A 15,762-nucleotide genomic window follows, 5' to 3' on the forward strand; every position below is an offset into this window, starting at 1 on the left:
ACTTGACTTTGTCATTTTGACAAGGATAATTACACCGGTGGTCTTTGGCACTGACCAATTCTGTGTTAACTGCGATGATTGCATAAGGTGACTGATCCATTTCATTGAACACTTAACCACTCGTGTTTTCACTGAATCAATACACCAAGGGTATCTACACAGTTTCTGAATTGTCTAAACCATTTAATGTTTGTTTATTTCATTTCACTTAAGGTGACTTGTCCGTTTGTGTTTTAAATACAACTTTTCAAATTCTGATAAACCGTTCTACAAAGGACAATTAAACCATTCCGGTTTATTCTTAACCATTAACTAGGCCTGTATTTATGGGGGTGACGGCTGCCCATACTATAATGCTCTTTCTGGAAAGACGCAAAAGCGCCAGCAGCGCGTATCATAAGTCTAATTTGTTTGGTTTTGTTAATCAAGTAGCGAGCATCCAAAAATTGTACTTCTTTATTTTTCATTTTGATGACGGGTGCACTCATATAGCAGCTAAAGCCGCTGTTACACGTTAAAACATTTGGCTGAAACTTGTGTGCAACGGCGATACGAAACAAGTTTAAAGGCGGCATTGTATGGAGGTATATCTATGACAAAATTCAATGATCAGTATTTGAAATAAAATCGTCCAAATCATGAATGCATCAATCCAAAGCTGAATAGCAACAAGCCGATTCTGCAAATCGCCATTACGGAAAGAGGCATAACGCAAATACCCATAACGCAAAGAGCCATAACGCAAAATAGCCATAACATTAAGAGGAATAACGCAAAAAGGCATAACGCAGCAAAGCGTAAACGCAAATATTCATAACGCAAAAGGCATAACGTAATGTATAGATTTAGGGAAGCCTAAAAGCGGAGCTCCCTAGTTATTTATTCTTACTGCCTGTACGGTTTGTGAAAATAAAAGGTTTCGAATTGTCCGCATTTTGATGTTTCCGGTTGCTGCTTTAATAATTAAATCATTTTCTTTGCTTTCTTCAATAGAAAAATTCATTGCCTATAAACTAATGACTTCCACGGTAAATTTTACGCTAAACACCGATATCGCATGAATTACGAAGCGATGAGTGCGACATCGGTTTTTGCAGTGAAATTTACTTTGCAATTCACCAGTTTGGCAATAATTTTTCTTGAACCGAATGAGTTTTAAAAGAAAACAAGTATTAAGCACAACCTGAGCGACGCAAGCACCAGCATAAGTAGCTTATTCTAACAAAACGAACGTCCACATAAGAATCAAAATCAACCACGGCATCCGCCATTTTGTCCAAATGCTCAGACGCGGGGAATCTGGAACGAGTGCTTTAATTGGCCAGACGTAGCAAATTTCCTTGTGCTTATGCTGCGTTTCGTTTTCAAACGACGCAAGCGCAAGCTCAAGCAAAAGGTAAATGTTTGATCCTTGTGCTCGCGCTTTTGCTTATGCTTGCGTCAAATGAGCGCGTGAAATGAGCGCGTCAAATGAGCGCTCTTATGCTTGCGGTTCTGCTTGCGTCGCTAGTGACTAGTCCTAGCTGTTGTTTCCCTAGGGAGTAAGGCCTGTTCATGTGGAGGTGGGGGACTCCAGGTGGGTGACGTACCCCGCCTCGGTGGGTAACCAATCTCTCTATGCAATACACCTTATTCCAAAATGGCCGCTGATTTATGCGGATACAAATTGGCCCTTGTTGCCCTCGTTCAAGATAAAATATACTTTTGAATTTTAAGGTCAAGAACGAGGCATCAAGGGCTAATTTGAATAAAAACAAAAGAATATTTAAATGGCGGCCATTTGTAATAAGGTGTATTTATCTTTTTTCTTGGGTTCACTTGAGAGGTGGGGTACCTCATCGAGGCAGTTTGCCCGGTCAGCCGGGCCGGGTAACCGCTTACGTGGGGTGAATTTTCTTCAGGTGAATGCTGTAGGTGGGGTACCCCGCCTGACTGGAGTGTTGTTATTCGGGCATTAATCTTAGAAACCTCACGCCAGTACCCCGGGGCGTTTAATATTGCATGTGAAGGCTCGGATTTGTTTTTAACTATGGGAAGGCGGGGTTACCTCACCTACCCGGGGTCCCCCACTTCCATGTGAACAGCCCTTAGTGAATTTTAATCGCCCTAGGGAGTTATACAGTTTCGAGGCGCGTCATGTGATACGTTCTCGTCCAATAGAAAACTGCATTTCAGTTATGAGGTATAACAACATAATTGTCGGTTTTTTTAACTCTGATTCAATCAACTTTCATGAGGCGCTTTATTAATCGCTTCAGCCTCAAAACGAAACTTTTTGTGAAAACTGCTTTGTGGCAGTTTTTTGAACAGTTTTAAAGAAAAACCTCAGTTAATGCTTTGGCGAAGTCCCGAAATGATTGATTCTTGCAAAGAAAGTGTTCGTGTGCATCACACAGTCCCGGTACCATTAACTAACGGCTGAGTAGAAACCGTTTGGAACTGTGATAATGTATGATCTGGAAAGAACACGACGTAGTCGAAGGAAGGTGTAGCATACTACTTCGTGATCTCATAAAAAAGACAAAGACATTTGTTTGGCTGTATATTCAGAGCTGGTTTGAACGGCATTTCATCTTGTTCAGACAATATCTCGTGTCGATCCGCAGTTCAATATACGATTTATTTCATAGATCATTTCGTTCGTTAAATAAATATGAATTAGCCTTCGTTGACCGTCTTTTACAAGGGAATCTTTGCTGTTGTCATTGTCTACATTAGGGAGTTTAATAATAGGGAGTGAAAGAAATCATGACGGCAACTGCGACGAAAACGTCACTTCAAAATATAAGTTTGAGCAATGTTAAGTATTTCATGATCATTCCGTCTTGTTTATATTATTCAATATGGGCGAAGTGTCCTAAAACTGGATTGGCTCGGACGGATTTGAAGTAAAGAATGAGACTGAAAGATTCACTGTAATTTGTCCACGTTGTCGTCAAAATCTTAAATTTGGTCACTTAACGTAGTAGTTTTGTCGAGTACGGGAGAGAAATGTTCAAAAATACGTGCACCACGATCATTTTGGTTCTTTCAACCAATAATATTACTGCTTTTTGGCGTTGTCCTTGCCGTAACGTTCGTCGTTTTTTAATATTATTATACATCAGACTCACTATGAAAAATCTGATTGGTCGAGAGCATTCAATCAATTCACAATAGCTTGTGAACTTGACATGATAAATGTAATATCTGCTGCAGATATTACATTCCTCATGTCAAGTTCGACGTCTGCCTGGTTACTAAGCCCCTTGGAGTGTTCTCCTCAGAAACAAAATGGCTGAACGCTTCGCTTATGTTTCTGAGGATGAATTATGTGAAAAATGTATAATAGAACAATTATTGAATTCGGTTTTCGCATGATATCATGAATTATCAAAACCTCGTGTCTGTGTTACACAGACCTCGGTTTTGATAATTCATTATATCATGCTCAACCTCATCCAATAATTGTTTAATATCACAGCTTTTTGGCGTTGTCGTTTAGTTAACTCCCTAATATGTTTAATGAACATACGAGTTTGCTCACAGAAGGCATTATGCTATTTATAAATTGACTTCAAAAGGCAAGAGAATTTATTAAACTTAGTTTAATCTCCAATTTTAAGCATTTGGCTTTAATAACGAGCCAGTTATTAGCCATCAAAAACTGATAAATTCTAGGATGGCAAAGCGGCTGATGATCGCATACATTTTGTTGTAAAATTTCGAATTTTCGAAGCATCATTGCTTAGGGATTAACTGGTATCTCCCGTTTCCAGCTCATTATGCAATGCACTTTCAGTATTCAGCTCTTTATTCTCGACTCACTGATTAGAAAACGATAGCGTTGTTCTAATAAGGCAAAAAATTTAAACAAATATTCCTCTATAACCGCTAATGGGATTTGCATTAATAGCAAACAAGGCTTTATTGTAATAATTTACTCTCAAGAAAATACTCTTAACCATCTCAAAAAGAAATTTCTTGAGAGCTTTCGCAACTTATTCGAGTCCCTCTTGTCCCTGAAGTGATCTGTTGATGCTAAACCGCGTTTTGAGGAATATTGGTTTCAAGGACAAGCTTTAAGGACATGTTGGGAGGGAGGGTATAATGATGTTATTTTTGTCCTCACTTAGCATTATGACCTTTTGCCTTTTGAGGTTTAAGTAAGTTCTCCACAAAACATAAGCATCATTTTAGGGGCTCAGGAAAAAAAAAAGCAATTGCAGAAAGCCTAAATTTCAACAAAGGCACTCAATAATACCCAAGCATTTACTGTAAAAAGTAGTCGAAAAGTATTTTTAGAATGTTCCTGTTTTCATGTTTTCATGTTTTCATGCCACTACATTTTTTCACTTTTTATTGCAGTGAAGTCAAGCGGCCGTTAACGATTGTAGAGACTCTTATGCAGGCCTCCATTCAAAGGCACCGACGAAATCCCAGGTACTTAGCGAACATTTTAAAATTGAAATTTATCACAATTTCTTATAATCCCTTAATCTGATTGGCCATTAAGTGTATAAACAACTGCTTGCATCAAGGTGTCACGCAATGGTAATAGCCAATCGGAAACGCTCATTCTGGTAAAAAAACGATCAGATTGCGAGGTAGTTATAGACAACGCTTGCTCTTTCTTTGTTTCACGATCCTGGTCACGCTCAGAAATAAGCATTTTCTTTGACGTTAAATATTGTGATAAAAAACAAATCGAACGTAGTTCAGTGTCGTCTGTGCTCTTATCGACAACGATATCCGTGGTCACTGTGGGCAAAGTGTTGTGGACTCACGAGGCGCAGACAACGCTCAACCATAATCGATTTGTTAAATTTCCGAGATATTTTCGTCCACTTTACCAGTGGGTTCGGCTGTAAAACCTTTCATTTAATATGTGTAAATCATTCTCACATTTCGCTCACTTGGGTGGTTGGTTGGCCGCATCGTAGATGTGCCTTGGTGTGACTGCGCGATGCAGTTATGAGCTATGCTGTCAGTCGTTATTTGACTCTGCAAGATCGTGATGCAGCTCGAGTCAAAGACCCACATATCACCCTTGCTCACAATAGAGTCTCCAGTAGCTCAGTGGTTAGAGCATCCGACTAGCTACATCACGGAGGGTCGTGGGTTCGAATCCCATCTGGGGCTCGCATTTTTCCGAGTTTGCAGTGGGTTCAATTGTAAAACCTTGCATTTAATATTGAATGTTTAAATGACGAGCAGCATTGTTTTATCGGGGTTTAAAAACACGAGGCGTAGCTGAGTGTTTTTAGACCCGATAAAAACACGTGCTGCGAGTTTTTTGAACGGCTTCAAAAACATTCCACAAAGAGCGTGTCCCTCGGACTCAAAACAATGGTTCAAATTGTGAGAGGTGAATATTAGCATACAAGGAAAACAAGCTATGCGTTACTAGTGTTCTTTATAAAAAGAATACTAACGAGGAGTGTTTTATCAGGATACAAAGCTCATACACGTGACGTTTTATCGATGTTTTGATAGGCTGTTAGGCTCATGAGTGTAAATCATTCTCACATTTATCAACATTGTACCAAAAAAAGGCCTCTAGACGTTATCACCGAAGATGTAAGAAGTTTTTACACTAGAAAATTATCAATCGATACTAATACTCTCGTTGGGAGAAATTGTATGCTAATTTCGTATATTCAAATGGCTGTAATCAAGAGGACTACTACTAGGAACGAAAGTTGCTAATGGTCCCTTGGCTTCGATAATGTGTCCACAGGTTGTTAAGAAGGCCAAAGTGCAAGAAAAAGAAAGCAACTAAAGATATTGCAGTAACTATTAACGATGATGCTTTCAAGCATAGCACCACTTTCGACAAGGCTCCATCTACTTGTGATATTGCCAGGTAAAGTATCGATACAAACTCTAAACCTTCTGATACAAGCAACAAACCTTCATTATGAAAATAAAGCAAAGCAGCTTAAAACTGTCATAAAGTAAGGTACTTCATCAGTAGTATCTCGAATGAAACTTTATCCTACTTTTGGATTAAAATTTACAGGAAAGTCAACATGTTTGATGAGATAGGATTTCATCAGCCCTGGTCTCCTCACAGCTAATATCAAAGCCCTGATATCCCAAGTCAGTTGACCCACTAATACAGAATAGCTTTGGAAGAAAGGATTATCGGGAAAGGTGTCAAGTATCAAGTTCAAAACAACTTCTCACTTCAGTCTAAAAACGAGATAAACAGAATTTGGAAAGAAAATTTTTAAAAAAATCATAATCAGTATAAGTTTTCCGAAAAAACTCTTGTAATACATTTTAGTAAATTAAAAAAATATATTTTCGTATCATATTCTCAGCATTTATCACCATGACGGTGTCCACTCCGGTTTCAAGTTCATTAAGCTCATCGAGCAGTGCGTCATTTTCCACTTCGTTCAGCTTGTCATCCAGTTCATCACTGTCACCCTCAGTCAGCTCGTCAACAAGCCTCTCACTATCAAGCTCTGTGAGTCGGTCTGCCAGTGTTTCTACTTCTACATCACCAAGCTTGTCAAGTAGTGTATCGGTTTCAAGTTTAGTGAGCTCATCGTGCGGTGGGTCAGCATCGACCTCTGCAAGCATTTTAAATAGTGTTTCAGTATCAAGGTCGTCACGTTTATCAGAAAGCATCAGCGTATCCAGTCTGGCAAGCCCTTCAACAAGCATTTCGTCGTCAACTTCGATCAGCAATTCACAAAGTGTGTCATTTTCCACTTCGTTCAGCTTGTCATCCAGTTCATCACTGTCAGCCTCAGTCAGCTCGTCAACAAGCCTCTCACTATCAAGCTCTGTGAGTCGGTCTGCCAGTGTTTCTAGTTCAACATCACCAAGCTTGTCAAGTAGTGTATCGGTTTCAAGTTTAGTGAGCTCATCGAGCAGTGTGTCAGCATCGACCTCTTCAAGCATTTCAAATAGTGTTTCAGTATCAAGGTCGTCAAGTTTATCAGAAAGCATCACCGTATCCACTCTGGCAAGCCCTTCAACAAGCATTTCGTCGTCGACTTCTGTTAGCATTTCACCAAGTGTGTCATTTTCCACTTCGTTCAGCTTGTCATCCATTTCATCACTGTCAGCCTCAGTCAGCTCGTCAACAAGCCTCTCAGTATCAAACTCTGTGAGTCGGTCTGCCAGTGTTTCTAGTTCAACATCACCAAGCTTGTCAAGTAGTGCATCGGTTTCAAGTTTAGTGAGCTCGTCGAGCAGTGTGTCAGCATCGACCTCTGCAAGCATTTCAAATACTGTTGCAGTATCAAGGTCGTCAAGTTTATCACAAAGCATCACCGTATCCACTCTGGCAAGCCCTTCAACAAGCATTTCGTCGTCGACTTCTGTCAGCATTTCACAACGTAAGACCTTCTCCACGTCGTTGAGCTTGTCAGCCAGTTCATCACTCTCAGCCTCAGGCAGCACGTCAGCAAGCCTCTCACTATCAAGCTCTGTGAGTCAGTCTGCCAGTGTTTCTAGTTCAACATCACCAAGCTTGTCAAGTAGTGTATCGGTTTCAAGTTTAGTGAGCTCATCGAGCAGTGTGTCAGCATCGACCTCTGCAAGCATTTCAAATAGTGTTTCAGTATCAAGGTCGTCAAGTTTATCACAAAGCATCAGCGTATCCACTCTGGCAAGCCCTTCAACAATCATTTTGTCGTCGACCTCTGTCAGGATTTCACCAAGTGTGTCATTTTCCACTTCGTTCAGCTTGTCATCCAGTTCATCACTGTCAGCCTCAGTCAGCTCGTCAAGAAGCCTCTCACTATCAAGCTCTGTGAGTCAGTCTGCCAGTGTTTCTAGTTCAACATCACCAAGCTTGTCAAGTAGTGTATCGGTTTCAAGTTTAGTGAGCTCATCGAGCAGTGTGTCAGCATCGACCTCTGCAAGCATTTCAAATAGTGTTTCAGTATCAAGGTCGTCAAGTTTATCAGAAAGCAACAGCGTATCCACTCTGGCAAGCCCTTCAACAAGCATTTCGTCGTCGACTTCTGTCAGCATTTCACCAAGTGTGTCATTTTCCAATTCGTTCAGCTCGTCATCCAGTTCATCACTGTCAGCCTCAGTCAGCTCGTCAACAAGCCTCTCACTATCAAGCTCTGTGAGTCGGTCTGCCAGTGTTTCTAGTTCAACATCACCGAGCTTGTCAAGTAGTGTATCGGTTTCAAGTTTAGCGAGCTCATCGAACAGTGTGTCAGCATCGTTCTCTGCAAGCATTTCAAATAGTGTTTCAGCATCAAGGTCGTCAAGTTTATCACAAAGCATCAGCGTATCCACTCTGGCAAGCCCTTCAACAAGCATTTCGTCGTCGACTTCTGTCAGCATTTCACCAAGTGTGTCATTTTCCACTTCGTTCAGCTTGTCATCCAGTTCATCACTGTCAGCCTCAGTCAGCTCGTCAACAAGCCTCTCACTATCAAGCTCTGTGAGTCAGTCTGCCAGTGTTTCTAGTTCAACATCACCAAGCTTGTCAAGTAGTGTATCGGTTTCAAGTTTAGTGAGCTCATCGAGCAGTGTGTCAGCATCGACCTCTGCAAGCATTTCGAATAGTGTTTCAGTATCAAGGTCGTCAAGTTTATCAGAAAGCATCAACGTATCTACTCTGGCAAGCCCTTCAACAAGCATTTCGTCGTCGACTTCTGTCAGCATTTCACCAAGTGTGTCATTTTCCACTTCGTTCAGCTTGTCATCCAGTTCATCACTGTCAGCCTCAGTCAGCTCGTCAACAAGCCTCTCACTATCAAGCTCTGTGAGTCGGTCTGCCAGTGTTTCTAGTTCAACATCACCAAGCTTGTCAAGTAGTGTATCGGTTTCAAGTTTAGTGAGCTCATCGAGCAGTGTGTCAGCATCGACCTCTGCAAGCATTTCAAATAGTGTTTCAGTATCAAGGTCGCCAAGTTTATCAGAAAGCATCAGCGTATCAACTCTGGCAAGCCCTTCAACAAGCATTTCGTCGTCGACTTCTGTCAGCATTTCACCAAGTGTGGAATCTTCCACTTCGTTCAGCTTGTCATCCAGTTCATCACTGTCAGCCTCAGTCAGCTCGTCAACAAGCCTCTCACTATCAAGCTCTGTGCGTCGGTCTGACAGTGTTTCTAGTTCAACATCACCAAGCTTGTCAAGTAGTGTATCGGTTTCAAGTTTAGTGAGCTCATCGAGCAGTGTGTCAGCATCGACCTCTGCAAGCATTTCAAATAGTGTTTCAGTATCAAGGTCGTCAAGTTTATCAGAAAGCATCAGCGTATCCACTCTGGCAAGCCCTTCAACAAGCATTTCGTCGTCGACTTCTGTCAGCATTTCACCAAGTGTGTCATTTTCCACTTCGTTCAGCTTGTCATCCAGTTCATCACTGTCAGCCTCAGTCAGCTCGTCAACAAGCCTCTCACTATCAAGCTCTGTGAGTCAGTCTGTCAGTGTTTCTAGTTCAACATCACCAAGCTTGTCAAGTAGTGTATCGGTTTCAAGTTTAGTGAGCTCATCGAGCAGTGTGTCAGCATCGACCTCTGCAAGCATTTCAAATAGTGTTTCAGTATCAAGGTCGTCAAGTTTATCAGAAAGCATCACCGTATCCACTCTGGCAAGCCCTTCAACAAGCATTTCGTCGTCGACTTCTGTCAGCATTTCACCAAGTGTGTCATTTTCCACTTCGTTTAGCTTGTCATCCAGTTCATCACTGTCAGCCTCAGTCAGCTCGTCAACAAGCCTCTCACTATCAAGCTCTGTGAGTCGGTCTGCCAGTGTTTCTAGTTCAACATCACCAAGCTTGTCAAGTAGTGTATCGGTTTCAAGTTTAGTGAGCTCATCGAGCAGTGTGTCAGCATCGACCTCTGCAAGCATTTCAAATAGTGTTTCAGTATCAAGGTCGTCAAGTTTATCAGAAAGCATCACCGTATCCACACTTGCAAGCCCTTCAACAAGCATTTCGTCGTCGACTTCTGTCAGCATTTCACCAAGTGTGTCATTTTCCACTTCGTTCAGCTTGTCATCCAGTTCATCACTGTCAGCCTCAGTCAGCTCGTCAACAAGCCTCTCACTATCAAGCTCTGTGAGTCGGTCTGCCAGTGTTTCTAGTTCAACATCACCAAGCTTGTCAAGTAGTGTATCGGTTTCAAGTTTAGTGAGCTCATCGAGCAGTGTGTCAGCATCGACCTCTGCAAGCATTTCAAATAGTGTTTCAGTATCAAGGTCGTCAAGTTTATCAGAAAGCATCACCGTATCCACTGTGGCAAGCCCTTTAACAAGCATTTCGTCGTCGACTTCTGTCAGCATTTCACCAAGTGTGTCATTTTCCACTTCGTTCAGCTTGTCATCCAGTTCATCACTGTCAGCCTCAGTCAGCTCGTCAACAAGCCTCTCACTATCAAGCTCTGTGAGTCGGTCTGCCAGTGTTTCTAGTTCAACATCACCAAGCTTGTCAAGTAGTGTATCGGTTTCAAGTTTAGTGAGCTCATCGAGCAGTGTGTCAGCATCGACCTCTGCAAGCATTTCAAATAGTGTTTCAGTATCAAGGTCGTCAAGTTTATCAGAAAGCATCACCGTATCCACTCTGGCAAGCCCTTCAACAAGCATTTCGTCGTCGACTTCTGTCAGCATTTCACCAAGTGTGTCATTTTCCACTTCGTTCAGCTTGTCATCCAGTTCATCACTGTCAGCCTCAGTCAGCTCGTCAACAAGCCTCTCACTATCAAGCTCTGTGAGTCGGTCTGCCAGTGTTTCTAGTTCAACATCACCAAGCTTGTCAAGTAGTGTATCGGTTTCAAGTTTAGTGAGCTCATCGAGCAGTGTGTCAGCATCGACCTCTGCAAGCATTTCAAATAGTGTTTCAGTATCAAGGTCGTCAAGTTTATCAGAAAGCATCAGCGTATCCACTCTGGCAAGCCCTTCAACAAGCATTTCGTCGTCGACTTCTGTCAGCATTTCACCAAGTGTGTCATTTTCCACTTCGTTCAGCTTGTCATCCATTTCATCACTGTCAGCCTCAGTCAGCTCGTCAACAAGCCTCTCACTATCAAGCTCTGTGAGTCAGTCTGCCAGTGTTTCTAGTTCAACATCACCAAGCATGTCAAGTAGTGTATCGGTTTCAAGTTTAGTGAGCTCATCGAGCAGTGTGTCAGCATCGACCTCTGCAAGCATTTCAAATAGTGTTTCAGTATCAAGGTCGTCAAGTTTATCAGAAAGCATCACCGTATCCACTCTGGCAAGCCCTTCAACAAGCATTTCGTCGTCGACTTCTGTCAGCATTTCACCAAGTGTGTCATTTTCCACTTCGTTCAGCTTGTCATCCAGTTCATCACTGTCAGCCTCAGTCAGCTCGTCAACAAGCCTCTCACTATCAAGCTCTGTGAGTCGGTCTGCCAGTGTTTCTAGTTCAACATCACCAAGCTTGTCAAGTAGTGTATCGGTTTCAAGTTTAGTGAGCTCATTGAGCAGTGTGTCAGCAGTGACCTCTGCTAGCATTTCAAATAGTGTTTCAGTATCAAGGTCGTCAAGTTTATCAGAAAGCATCAGCGTATCCACTCTGGCAAGCCCTTTAACAAGCATTTCGTCGTCGACTTCTGTCAGCATTTCACCAAGTGTGTCATTTTCCACTTCGTTCAGCTTGTCATCCAGTTCATCACTGTCAGCCTCAGTCAGCTCGTCAACAAGCCTCTCACTATCAAGCTCTGTGAGTCAGTCTGTCAGTGTTTCTAGTTCAACATCACCAAGCTTGTCAAGTAGTGTATCGGTTTCAAGTTTAGTGAGCTCATCGAGCAGTGTGTCAATATCCACCTCTGCAAGCATTTCAAATAGTGTTTCAGTGTCAAGGTCGTCAAGTTTATCAGAAAGCATCAGCGTATCCACTCTGGCAAGCCCTTCAACAAGCATTTCGTCGTCGACTTCTGTCAGAATTTCACCAAGTGTGTCATTTTCCACTTCGTTCAGCTTGTCATCCAGTTCATCACTGTCAACCTCAGTCAGCTCGTCAACAAGCCTCTCACTATCAAGCTCTGTGAGTCGGTCTGCCAGTGTTTCTAGTTCAACATCACCAAGCTTGTCAAGTAGTGTATCGGTTTCAAGTTTAGTGAGCTCATTGAGTAGTGTGTCAGCATCGACCTTTTCAAGCATTTCAAATAGTGTTTCAGTATCAAGGTCGTCAAGTTTATCACAAAGCATCAGCGTATCCACTCTGGCAAGCCCTTTAACAAGCATTTCGTCGTTGACTTCTGTCAGCATTTCACCAAGTGTGTCATTTTCCACTTCGTTCAGCTTGTCATCCAGTTCATCACTGTCAGCCTCAGTCAGCTCGTCAGCAAGCCTCTCAGTATCAAGCTCTGTGAGTCAGTCTGCCAGTGTTTCTAGTTCAACATCACCAAGCTTGTCAAGTAGTGTATCGGTTTCAAGTTTAGTGAGCTCATCGAGCAGTGTGTCAGCATCGACCTCTGCAAGCATTTCAAATAGCATTTCAGTATCAAGGTCGTCAAGTTTATCAGAAAGCATCACCGTATCCACTCTGGCAAGCCTTTCAAGAACCATTTCGTCGTCGACTTCTGTCAGCATTTCACCAAGTGTGTCATTTTCCACTTCGTTCAGCTTGTCATCCAGTTCATCACTGTCAGCCTCAGTCAGCTCGTCAACAAGCCTCTCACTATCAAGCTCTGTGAGTCGGTCTGCCAGTGTTTCTAGTTCAACATCACCAAGCTTGTCAAGTAGTGTATCGGTTTCAAGTTTAGTGAGCTCATCGAGCAGTGTGTCAGCATCGACCTCTGCAAGCATTTCAAATAGTGTTTCAGTATCAAGGTCGTCAAGTTTATCAGAAAGCATCACCGTATCCACTCTGGCAAGCCCTTCAACAAGCATTTCGTCGTCGACTTCTGTCAGCATTTCACCAAGTGTGTCATTTTCCACTTCGTTCAGCTTGTCATCCAGTTCATCACTGTCAGCCTCAGTCAGCTCGTCAACAAGCCTCTCACTATCAAGCTCTGTGAGTCGGTCTGCCAGTGTTTCTAGTTCAACATCACCAAGCTTGTCAAGTAGTGTATCGGTTTCAAGTTTAGTGAGCTCATTGAGTAGTGTGTCAGCATCGACCTTTTCAAGCATTTCAAATAGTGTTTCAGTATCAAGGTCGTCAAGTTTATCACAAAGCATCAGCGTATCCACTCTGGCAAGCCCTTCAACAAGCATTTCGTCGTCGACTTCTGTCAGCATTTCACCAAGTGTGTCATTTTCCACTTCGTTCAGCTTGTCATCCAGTTCATCACTGTCAGCCTCAGTCAGCTCGTCAGCAAGCCTCTCAGTATCAAGCTCTGTGAGTCAGTCTGCCAGTGTTTCTAGTTCAACATCACCAAGCTTGTCAAGTAGTGTATCGGTTTCAAGTTTAGTGAGCTCATCGAGCAGTGTGTCAGCATCGACCTCTGCAAGCATTTCAAATAGCATTTCAGTATCAAGGTCGTCAAGTTTATCAGAAAGCATCACCGTATCCACTCTGGCAAGCCTTTCAAAAACCATATCGTCGTCGACTTCTGTCAGCATTTCACCAAGTGTGTCATTTTCCATTTCGTTCAGCTTGTCATCCAGTTCATCAGTGTCAGCCTCAGTCGGCTCGTCAACAAGCCTCTCACTATCGAGCTCTGTGAGTCGGTCTGCCAGTGTTTCTAGTTCAACATCACCAAGCTTGTCAAGTAGTGTATCGGTTTTAAGTTTAGTGACCTCATCGAGCACTGTGTCAGCATCGACTTCTGCAAGCATTTCAAATAGTGTTTCAGTATCAAGGTCGTCAAGTTTATCAGAAAGCATCAGCGTATCCACTCTGGCAAGCCCTTCAACAAGCATTTCGTCGTCGACTTCTGTCAGCATTTCACCAAGTGTGTCATTTTCCACTTCGTTCAGCTTGTCATCCAGTTCATCACTGTCAGCCTCAGTCAGCTCGTCAACAAGCCTCTCAGTATTAAGCTCTGTGAGTCAGTCTGCCAGTGTTTCTAGTTCAACATCACCAAGCTTGTCAAGTAGTGTATCGGTTTCAAGTTTAGTGAGCTCATCGAGCAGTGTGTCAACATCGACCTCTGCAAGCATTTCACATTGTGTTTCAGTATCACGGTCGTGAAGTGTATCATTAAGTTTGATCGTATCCTCTCTGGCAAGCCCTTCAACAAGCATTTCGTCGTCGACTTCTGTCAGCATTTCACCAAGTGTGTCATTTTCCACTTCGTTCAGCTTGTCATCCAGTTCATCACTGTCAGCCTCAGTCAGCTCGTCAACAAGCCTCTCACTATCAAGCTCTGTGAGTCGGTCTGCCAGTGTTTCTAGTTCAACATCACCGAGCTTGTCAAGTAGTGTATCGGTTTCAAGTTTAGCGAGCTCATCGAACAGTGTGTCAGCATCGTTCTCTGCAAGCATTTCAAATAGTGTTTCAGCATCAAGGTCGTCAAGTTTATCACAAAGCATCAGCGTATCCACTCTGGCAAGCCCTTCAACAAGCATTTCGTCGTCGACTTCTGTCAGCATTTCACCAAGTGTGTCATTTTCGACTTCGTTCAGCTTGTCATCCAGTTCATCACTGTCAGCCTCAGTCAGCTCGTCAACAAGCCTCTCAGTGTCAAGCTCTGTGACTCAGTCTGCCAGTGTTTCTAATTCAACATCACCAAGCTTGTCAAGTAGTGTATCGGTTTCAAGTTTAGTGAGCTCATCGAGCAGTGTGTCAGCATCGACCTCTGCAAGCATTTCAAATAGTGTTTCAGTATCAAGGTCGTCAAGTTTATCAGAAAGCATCACCGTATCCACTCTGGCAAGCCCTTCAACAAGCATTTCGTCGTCGACTTCTGTCAGCATTTCACCAAGTGTGTCATTTTCCACTTTGTTCAGCTTGTCATCCAGTTCATCACTGTCAGCCTCAGTCAGCTCGTCAACAAGCCTCTCACTATCAAGCTCTGTGAGTCGGTCTGCCAGTGTTTCTAGTTCAACATCACCAAGCTTGTCAAGTAGTGTATCGGTTTCAAGTTTAGTGAGCTCATCGAGCAGTGTGTCAGCATCGATCTCTGCAAGCATTTCAAATAGTGTTTCAGTATCAAGGTCGTCAAGTTTATCAGAAAGCATTAGCGTATCCACTCTGGCAAGCCCTTTAACAAGCATTTCGTCGTCGACTTCTGTCAGCATTTCACCAAGTGTGTCATTTTCCACTTCGTTCAGCTTGTCATCCAGTTCATCACTGTCAGCCTCAGTCAGCTCGTCAACAAGCCTCTCAGTGTCAAGCTCTGTGACTCAGTCTGCCAGTGTTTCTAATTCAACATCACCAAGCTTGTCAAGTAGTGTATCGGTTTCAAGTTTAGTGAGCTCATCGAGCAGTGTGTCAGCATCGACCTCTGCAAGCATTTCAAATAGTGTTTCAGTATCAAGGTCGTCAAGTTTATCAGAAAGCATCACCGTATCCACTCTGGCAAGCCCTTCAACAAGCATTTCGTCGTCGACTTCTGTCAGCATTTCACCAAGTGTGTCATTTTCCACTTCGTTCAGCTTGTCATCCAGTTCATCACTGTCAGCCTCAGTCAGCTCGTCAACAAGCCTCTCACTATCAAGCTCTGTGAGTCGGTCTGCCAGTGTTTCTAGTTCAACATCACCAAGCTTGTCAAGTAGTGTATCGGTTTCAAGTTTAGTGAGCTCATCGAGCAGTGTGTCAGCATCGACCTCTGCAAGCATTTCAAATAGTGTTTCAGTATCAAGGTCGTCAAGTTTATCAGAAAGCATCACCGTATCCACTCTGGCAAGCCCTTCAACAAGCATTTCGTCGTCGACTTCTGTCAGCATTTCACCAAGTGT

The 15,762-nt window shown here is 42.8% G+C and overlaps 1 protein-coding gene across 1 annotated transcript in view; it reads left to right on the forward strand.

The window, feature by feature from the left end:
- The first annotated feature begins 6,316 nt into the window (after nucleotides 1-6,316).
- The window catches only part of LOC138013888 (pneumococcal serine-rich repeat protein-like), a 60,705-nt gene continuing 51,259 nt past the window's right edge, over nucleotides 6,317-15,762 (forward strand). Inside the window, 1 exon segment of the mRNA XM_068860932.1 lies at nucleotides 6,317-15,732. Coding sequence (XP_068717033.1) covers nucleotides 6,317-15,732 — 9,416 coding nt within the window.

Source organism: Montipora capricornis, chromosome 8 (genome assembly GCF_036669925.1).
Source record: "Montipora capricornis isolate CH-2021 chromosome 8, ASM3666992v2, whole genome shotgun sequence".
In the NCBI taxonomy this organism is placed as follows: Eukaryota; Metazoa; Cnidaria; class Anthozoa; order Scleractinia; family Acroporidae; genus Montipora; species Montipora capricornis.